At 43.8% G+C, this 9,618-nt stretch overlaps 1 protein-coding gene across 18 annotated transcripts in view; it reads right to left on the bottom strand.

Moving 5' to 3' along the window:
- Nucleotides 1–3,512: 3,512 nt before the first annotated feature.
- TTC3 (tetratricopeptide repeat domain 3) overlaps nucleotides 3,513–9,618 on the bottom strand; it is a 129,503-nt gene continuing 123,397 nt past the window's right edge. For all 18 annotated transcript variants that reach the window (XM_063601381.1, XM_008977658.6, XM_055105235.2 and 15 more), the window contains 4 exons: nucleotides 8,932–9,058; nucleotides 8,601–8,744; nucleotides 6,297–6,389; nucleotides 3,513–5,181 (listed from right to left, as the gene is read on the bottom strand). In XM_063601381.1, coding sequence (XP_063457451.1) covers nucleotides 5,047–5,181; nucleotides 6,297–6,389; nucleotides 8,601–8,744; nucleotides 8,932–9,058 — 499 coding nt within the window. In that variant the 3' untranslated portion in view covers nucleotides 3,513–5,046. The remainder of the gene's footprint in view (nucleotides 5,182–6,296; nucleotides 6,390–8,600; nucleotides 8,745–8,931; nucleotides 9,059–9,618) is intronic.

The raw sequence follows: 9,618 nt of genomic DNA, 5'->3' as shown, positions 1-9,618 counted from the left end.
CAATCACCTCCCACCAGGCCCTTCCTCCTACTCGATGTGAGATTTGGGCAGGGACACGAATCCAAACCCTATCACCCTGCCAGCAATGTTCTAATTTATATTTCCTTGGTGATTGATTTTGAACAAATGTGGCTATCAAAATGCCTACAAACCATCTGGATACTTGCGAACTGCCTATTTCTAATATATTGTTATCTTTTTCTTACTGATTTGTAGTTATTTGTACATTCTGGAGGAGTCTTGTTGGAAGTGTCGATTACCAGCGTCTTCCACTTCATGGTTTGCCTTTTCACTCTCTCAACAGAAACTTAAGAGTTCTTAGTGCAACAAAATCCAGTTTATCAACATTTTGTTCTTGGAGCTAGTGCTTCCTTAAAATCTTTGCCTATTCCAGGGGCAGGAAGATTGTCTGTTTTCTTGTAGAAGCTGCATTATTTTGCTTTCCATATTGAGGACTGTGATCCATTGGGAATTGACATTTGTATATGCTGTGAGAGGTCAAGCTTCACTTATTTTCATATGGAGATCTTGTTTTTGTTTTTGTTTTGAGACAGGGTAACTCTGTCACCCAGGCTGAAGTGCAGTGGTGCTGTCTCGGCTCACTGCAACTTCTGCCTCTCAGGCTCAAGTGATCCTCCCACTTCAGCCTCCCAAGTAGCTGGGACCACAGGCGTGTGCCACCATGCCTAGCTATTTTTGTATTTTTTGCTGATGGGGTTTCACTATGTTGTCCAGGCTTGTCTCAAACTCCTGAGCTCAAACAATCTGCCCACCTCAGCATCCCAAAGTGCTGGGATTTCAGATGTGAGCCACCAGGCCCTGGCCCCCAAATTATTCTTCTTAACATAGTTAAAAGTCCCTTTTTGCCTTGATGGTTTATCAATCCGACTTGATTAACGGATGACTCATTGGGATTTTCTAGTTTACTATTGTTTAGTTTCTGCATTCTTGCTAATATTTATCTTTTTTCACCTTTAAAGGGAGAATAGGAAGAGACAGTATAAAGTGGAGGCAATGGGCTGGGCACAGTGCCTCATGCCTGTAAATCCCTGCACTTTGGGAGGCCAAGGCGGGTGGATCACCTGAGGTCAGGAGTTCCAGACCAGCCTGGTCAACGTGATAAAACCCTGTTTCTACTAAAAATATAAAAATTAGCCAGGTGTACTGCTGTGCATTTGTAATCCCAGCTACTCAGGAGGCTGAGGCAGAAGAATCGCTTGAACCTAGGAAGTGGAGATTTCAGTGAGTGGAGATCATGCCACTGCACTCCAGCCTGGGCGACACAGAGCTAGACTCCGTCTCAAAAAAAAAAAAAAGTAGAGGCGATGATGGAACAAATGGTAACAGTTCTCACCCTAAGCCAGGGAGTCTGGACTACACACCTCCACTACAATGAGCCTTGCCTGGCCGCACCGATGCTCCAGGGCAACCCCCTAGTGAGCCCACCACAGGGCCCTGATCCTGAACCCAAGCTGGATAGGAAAGGTTGACTCAAAGCTGCGCACTCCGGTAATTTGGGAAAGCCAAAAGGTGAAATGATCCATTGCTATAGAATCACAATATTCCTGAAGTCAATTCAGGGAGATCTCAGGAACAAAGCTGTTATTTTCCAAAACGACTTTGAGGTGATCTGGTTTCTTCTTGCTCTTTTCACCACTGGATCGTGTTCCAATCCAGGCCACACTGAGGAAGTGGACTTCCTAACCTAACGGCGGCTTTCCTACTGTACTATCCTACGCTTTCTTGTGCAATTTCCAGGCCCTTAATCTTAGTGACAGTTAGTTGTTAGCTCCGGTTATCACGAGTTTGTGTGCAGGCACTGTGCTGAGCACTTCACCAAGAATTTACTCATCTGTATACCCTCCCAGCTTCTCCTTCTGAGACCTTCTTTCTTTCTGAGGTCATACTGCAGATGCTTTTTGGTCCTCATTCTGACCAACCATCCTATCACTTTACGGCCTCTGCTTTTTCAGCCTCCTGAGTAAGTACCTCAGGCTGACAGAAGGAACTTCCATCTTTGCTATTGTGTCTTCTACTGTTTCCTTTAATCCCCTTCTCCAGTCATCTGACTAAAAAACTACTCTAAAATAGTTTTACTGCTTCAGTTTGCGGTGTGTTGAGCACTGTGACCACCTGCTGCCACTGCACACACGTGCGCACGTGCACACACACACACACACACACATCCTTTATCCGTGGGAGATATGTTCCAAGACCTCCAGTGGATGCCTGAAACCACAGAAAATTCCAAACCCCACATATGCAATGTTTTCTCCTATACATATGTATCTATGATGAAGTTTAATTTATAAATTAGGCACAGTAAGAAATGAACAACTAGAACTAGTAATAAAATAGAACAATTACACTGTAGTAAAGATTATGTGAGTGTGGTCTCTCCCCCTTAAAATATCTTATTGTACTGCACTGTACTTGCCTATTTTCAGACCACGGCTGACCGTGGGTAACAAACTGTGGAAATCAAAATCACGAATAAGTGGGGGCACTTCTGTAGTCTTTTAGTACAAAAATGTAGTACGGTTTTGTACTAAAAACCGTAGTAACATTTTGCATTGCTGGGGCACCACTTCAATTTTATACCAGGCTATCCATTATTCATAACATAGATTAAGCAGTTCAGCAGGGAAAACTAATCTAAAATCTTTTTTTTTTTTTTTGAGACGGAGTCTCGCTCTGTCACCCAGGCTGGAGTGCAGTGGTGCGATCTCGGCTCACTGCAAGCTCCACCTCCCGGATTCACGCCATTCTCCTGCCTCAGCTTCCCAAGTAGCTGGGACTACAGGCACACGCCACAATGCCCAGCTAGTTTTTTGTATTTAGTAGAGACGGGGTTTCACTGTGTTAGCCAGGATGATCTCAATCTCCTGACCTCGTGATCCGCCCGCCTCGGCCTCCCAAAGTGCTGGGATTACAGGCATAAGCCACCGCGGCCGGCCTAAATTCTTAAGGAATAGTCATTGCTTTAAATTAAATTAAATGCCATCAGACTAAAAATATGTACTGATAATACTTTGAATACACTTGAATAAACAGAAGACAGATTTTGAAAATGAGCTTTCTTCAAATGAGCTTTCACTCTGTGAGTGCTCAGCATACCCAGAAGCCCCTCTATAGAGGAAACCCCATCGACAGCCTCAGTGGCCCATAAATCCACAAATGCCTCAAAAAATATACCAAGGAATGCAATTTATCTTCAACATCCTTATATGTATTCACATGAAAAATCTCTTAATTTAGCCTTAAGAAGTAAACTCTATCATCTCTGTGTGAACTCCTATAGTCGATCTTACGCAGGCACAAAGGAAAGTTCTGACCCGGCCCTAAAACGCCCTGAGATCCCTGGTCAGACTCCTCAGACACAGCATGGCGTGGCTGTTCTTTCCTGATGAAAGCACTCTTAAAATGTTAGCATTACATACATGTCCTAAGTTTTCCAGAAGAATGCATTTTTAAACTTCTCTAAGAAAGAATGGACAAGAGTGACAGTGAACTTCTCCTTTTAGAATGTTCTTTATTCTGACAGTTGTTGGACAAATATAAGGCATGTTCACAAGTATCTGAAGTTATGTACAAAACACACTCATTCAACGGATGTTCCTCTTCTCCTTTTGTACTTGCTGCTGCAAACTGATCCTCATGCACGTTAACACCCATAGCGCTCAATTCTTATGGATATGCAGACAGTGTTTTGGGGACCACCGTGGAGAATCTGTTTCAAACTAAGGCGTGAGCTTCTAAGAACTAAGTCACTAAGACATCAGAACTCACAGTGAACAAAGGCAGAGGAAGGTGACCAAATCAGCTCATAAACTCATGACTCTAAGTTTCCAGTGGAACAAAGAACACATTGAAAAACATTTTTTGATCCTTCATGTTGGAGAGAAATGGAATGTGACCAGAATTCATGGTTCTATACTTACCACTGTCTAAAAGTCACAAAACAATATCTAATTTTTTCATGGTTTCTAATGCAGTTACAGTTTTGTTCTTAGGCCACAGTACAAGACTGCATGCATACTTTACACAAATATCAAACACAAAACGATTGTAACACAGATACCTCAGGGTTGTCTAAAGACACAGCTTCTCTTTTTGTGGTGGGGTGGGGAAGGAGAATGGTGGTGGCCATTTCCACACACAGCCTGTTGTGTGCTCAGCACGGCTGGATGCGGATCCCAAGCACTTGCTGACTGACTCACAGAAGAGGACAGAAGCTGCTGAGGAGGGCAGCGGAGTTCAAAGAGCAGGCTCCAACCGGGGGCTGGGATGATGGACACACAGCCTCGATTCCAGGGGGAAAAAGTCTTAGTCGATACTAATTAAAAAGTGTTAATGATTTTTGAAAATCAGATTACATCTATAAAAGATGAAAAGCAAACACTTAAAACAATCTATCAGGGGAACATAAAATAATAAAAAATCAAATGCAGATGGGATTTCACAAAGAGGAGATTTGAATCTTTTGGTCTAAATCAGCCAATATTTTAACATTAACTATAAATTATTAAAATATAGTTTGCTTATGCCCATCCTTAAAATGCAGAATCTTTGAGGAAAAATATAGGCACATCAGGAATACAGACTCTTGTAAAAAATTTAAAAAGTCAGTATCATCTCTCTTGTGGAGCTACCAGAACAGGTTTTTCAAACACAAAAGGGGAACAAACGTGGGGAACAAACGTGGGGCGCTTGGCTATGTTAAGAATTCTTATCACTAGAATACTGCTTCGAGACGTTCATAGTACTTTCCCAAAAGAAGCCACCCACCTCAAAGAGCCCTGCGCAGCCCCAGTGACCCATGAGTGTGGTAGCCGTCATTTTATTAGCCACTGTTGGCAATCATCAAAGTATTCACTCAGAGTGGGGAAATTACTTAATATCAACGATATTAACGATTTCCATGTATTTAGCTTTGTGACACACAATGCACAAGGGTCTTCAAATGTTTGTTTTTTACACCAGTGGTAGAAAATTGTCATTCTTCGGATTCAACACACTGGTGGATGACACTTTAGTGAAGTGTGACTACCTAGAGGAGCAGGAAGGCAGCTCCCGATTCTGACTGGGCCAGCCTCTTCCAGAAGGTGACTCTTCTGTCAGGAGATCACGACCCTGGCAGGCCGGGCAAGCGCTCTGCCCTTTAAGCCACTGCTTAAAGCACTGAAAAGGAGAAAACAAAATCAGAAGATGCCTTCAGGACCATGAGGAAGCTTAGCTCCCCTGTGCTGCTGGGCTCCTTGGCAGGCGTGGCTCACTTGCCCTTGGTCTCTTGGGCCTGGAGCTGCCCAATACTCAGGGACACCAACACCCGCTCAGGCCAGAGTGTGGACAAAGCCCCAGCCGCAAACGATCCCACCTTAGGGTCAGATCCTGAGCGCTCTGGGCCTCCAACCTGGCCTCAGGGGGTGGTCTTGCCCTGATCCCCAGTTCCAGGCTCGGCTCTTCCACTTCAGCTGTGCCAAATTCCAGAGTCTGGCATTCTCGGCCCTATGACCCAATCACTCATTCTTAGCCCATCCCTTGGCCTGGCCTTGGCCCTTGGCTCTGGAACAGCCCTCCAGCCTGCACGCCACACTCCTGCTGCTGCTGCCCACACTGCAGAGGCTGTGGACAGTCAGCTAGCCCAAACACAAGACCCTGTACCCAAGGAGGCACACCACACCAGAGACTCGGCAAGTGGTCTCAATTCCTTTCAGTGAGCATGCTGTATTTATCCTGTTCCAAGGGATTAGCAAATCCCCATGGCAGAGACCTGATCTGTTCTAACCCAGCAGCAGGGGTGCACACAAATGCTCACGGTACCTAGAACACCATGATAGTTCACACACAGATCCCAGAATGGTACGAGCAGGACTGTCCCCGGGTCAGGCAGAAGGGACTCAGCTAGGTTTAGTTTTTCTCCTCTAAAATGTTAAACTGACTTCATATACTACACTAAGTCAAAAAAATGGTTTCACTGTTTCTCCATTTAGCCAAGTGTGTAAGAAATCACCTTTGAAGGAACTAATACCGCTTTGAATCTCAGCACTAACGAGTGGCTGGAGCTGCTGTTCCCCTCTCCCCACAAGGGATGGAAAGGACGGTCTCCAGAGCTGCCCTTCCTGCAGAGCTGGTGTGAGGACAGGGAGGCACTGAACACTGACACGGGAGGTTTGCAAAGAAAATAGTTTGAAAGCACAATAAATACTGATGACTAGAAAACAATTCCTTTCTTATTTTGAAAATATTTGAAGGTCCCAATGCATGCTGTAAGGATGGCCAAAAAGAGCTCTTACCCCTTTGTGATACTTGTGCCCACATTTGAGCACACGCACGTTTTTTGATTTGAACACCTCGTGGCATATTTCACAGGAACTTGCACCCAGTGCCTGTGGAAACAAACACACCTGAATAGTAAAGAATAACTACAGTTGTTTTTATGGCACGAGTTCTTCCTTCAAGTGGCCTTCAAACATCTTCTGCCACAAAGGGTGGCAAATTATTCACAATTACAGCTAAACAGTCTGAGGAAACAACTTATTTTTTAGTAGCATTTCTTAAGAAAAAATATAAAAATACAAAAAGAAAAGTATACTTTTAAAGTTCTAATTTCCTCAGAGAAAAAACTGTTTTATGTGACCAGAAGATCCCCAGGTGAAGATTACCATACCTAAAGTAGAGTATGGGATAATCACATGGCATGGTGTGAATTAATCATACATCTAATCATCTAACAGTTGAGGGTAGTAAATTCCAACACATCCACACAATGGGCTATTGTGTAGCCAAAAGGAAAATCATGACGGAAGCCCATAATCCCTGACATAGAAAGCTGGCCCCAACAGCCTGCTGAATGAAAGCAGCTAACAAGACAACATGTATCATATATAACTCACTTTTTAATAAAGGGGCTGCATGTATACATACATGCCTAGAAAAACAGTTAACAGTGGTTGCCTCAGGGTAAGGGAGATTTAATCTTTTTCTTTACTATTTTCTAGTTTCTATGAGCATGGATTACTTGTGCAAATCGAAACAAAACAAACGGATGGCTCATCCGGCAAACATCCATGGGCAGGGTTGGTGTGGGGTGCTGGACGCAGAGATGAATGGAGGGCTCTGGCCTCAGCGGCTCACAGTCTGGTGAGCACAGACAGTGCTTTCGATGTGAGAGCAGACCTGAGTGTCGCCTGGGACTCCAGGCACAGTTCTCCCTGCAGCTCACAGCACTTACCCTTCACTGCACCATTAACTTCTACTCTAGCTCACTGCCTCTTAACTCTGAGCGCCTTGAAGGCACAAAATGAGTCCCATCTGGGTCTTTAGCAGCTGGCAGAAAACCTAGCTCAAACTCATGCTCTAAAAACCCCTGCTGAGGGAGTGGGCGAATGCAGGCAGCCCTGGCAGTGGGATCAAGTTCAGGGAGTGGCACTGGAGGCATCACCCGAGGGCTGAGAAGACCTTGAATTGCTGTTCAGGGTTTTGCTGTCTCTCCCAAGGCATGACTCGGCCCAGGAGGAGATGGGGCAGATGCTGCAGAAGGAGGGTTCATGCCCCTCCACTGCTGCCCATGACTCGAGGGTCAGGGAAGAAGAGGAAGTGCCAGACCGGGGAAGAGCCATTGAAGGCCTCTCCAATGCCCAGTGCAAAGCTCGGAGCCAGGTTTAGTTTGAAAAAAATATACACTTAACTTGACCGTTTTCTATTTCCTAGAAAAGATGGGCACAGTATATTTCTAACTAAAAGAAAAAAAGGACAACCACAATAAAAAAAAAAAAAAGGAAAACAACCAAAACATTCAGCCCCTCAGAGAACATACAAAGTGTGACTAGCGTATTCAGTTTTGACTAATTCACATATCCATGCATTCAAGAGTTTAGAAAAATATATACCAAAGTGGTAATACTGATTACAGGGCAGGTTTTAAAATGCCCTTTTTATTTGTATTTTCTATTGTATGTAATACTTTGTAATTTGAAAATTAATACTTTTAATTTTAACAAACTATGGTTATCAAATTAGGTCCCAGTTTGAACACATATTTTTCTTCCTCATACAATCTGGTGAAGTTTCAGTAAGTCAGCTTTTATATCTTCGTTACTACAAACATCCATCATGAAGCAAAAACAGAACCCTCTTCTCCAGGCGATCATGGTCTATCTTGGGGTGGGTGTGGCCACACGACACATTGACACATCTGTGTAATTCCAAAGCCATGGTTACACAGAAGAAAATTATTCAAAAATGATTTCCCCAACTGTTCAAAATACCACACTGGATGTACAAAGTTCATGTACTTGACCATCTGCAGCAAAACAAGGGCAAGAGAGAAGGCTCAGATCCCCCACGATGGTCAGAGCCCTTGTCACTCATGTGCAGGGGCTTCTCTCCATGCTGGGCCCAAACGTATCACAGCAGACACCATGACCTCGGCCATTCACTGATTGCTCTAACTGGACACATTCAAGTACACTGAAATTCAGTTTCTAATGTTGGGATCAAATAAATTAGGTCTAGAAATGAATGGGGCTAAATCATGGATTAAAAATTTTGTTTGCTTCGTTTTTCATTAAAAAACAAAACTATACAGTTATACATACAATCCTCACAGGGACATCTTCTGCTTTCTGCCCCTTGGTTTTGGGTGATGGTGCAACAACCACCGAGGGTGAGCCCTGGGAGGACCTGGTCACGGGGGCGGCAGAGCTGGGCTCATAAGTCCTCTTGTCCTTTCCTGGGTTTGGCTGCGAAAATAACAGGGGTGGCGGGGAGGGGACAACAGGGAAGCAACCAGTTATCCAACAACTTGACCATCTTCTGTCTTTAGTACATTGCTCTCTAGGTTTTGGTTTGAAGCTTTTTTTTTTTTTTTTAACAATTCTCATATTTTATAAATAAATAAGGATAAACTGGAACATCTAGATAAAATACCTTTTTCTTTTTCTGTTCATCTAGAATGTGTTCTGTCACTCTTTGGACAATTTCATCAATACTCAATCCTGAGAGTGAGTTCTTGTTTTTGCTTCGCACTTTTTTAATAAAACCAGCAAGCTCAGTGCTGAAAGGGAGAGTGAGTGATGAATGACAACAGAAAGTTCTCTACTGCTAAGAAAGATTACATGCCAATATTAATCCAACAGCCCAACCCAAAGAAACAAAGACAAATGCACATAAAATTAATCTGAAGACCACTGGTAACAACAATAACTATCTAAAAAGCATAACTTTTTTTTTTTTTTTTTGAGACAGTGTCTCACTCTGTCGCCCAGGCTGGAGGGCAGTGGTGCGATCCCTGCTCACTGCAACCTCTGCCTCTCGGGTTCAAGTGAGTTTTGCCATTTTTTTTTAAGAAGAGATGGGGTTTCACCATGTTGGTCAGGCTGGTCCCGAACTCCCGACCTCAGGTGATCCACCTGCCTCGGCCTGGCGTGAGCCACCATGCCTGCTGGCTAATCATATTTTAACTGCCCCATTGTTTACAAATTTCAATTTTGAAGCCTGTAATTAACACTGTCTCAGAAACTGAAATAATAGGGCACATGCCAAAGGTCATTCCTGAGCATAGAGTCCTTTGATCCGAGCTGCACTTCAGAGACACCGCCTCTACCTCATCATCTT

This window comes from Pan paniscus, chromosome 22 (genome assembly GCF_029289425.2).
Source record: "Pan paniscus chromosome 22, NHGRI_mPanPan1-v2.0_pri, whole genome shotgun sequence".
In the NCBI taxonomy this organism is placed as follows: Eukaryota; Metazoa; Chordata; class Mammalia; order Primates; family Hominidae; genus Pan; species Pan paniscus.
Note: the sequence above shows the minus strand (reverse complement) of the source record. Positions and strands in the feature narration are given on the sequence as shown.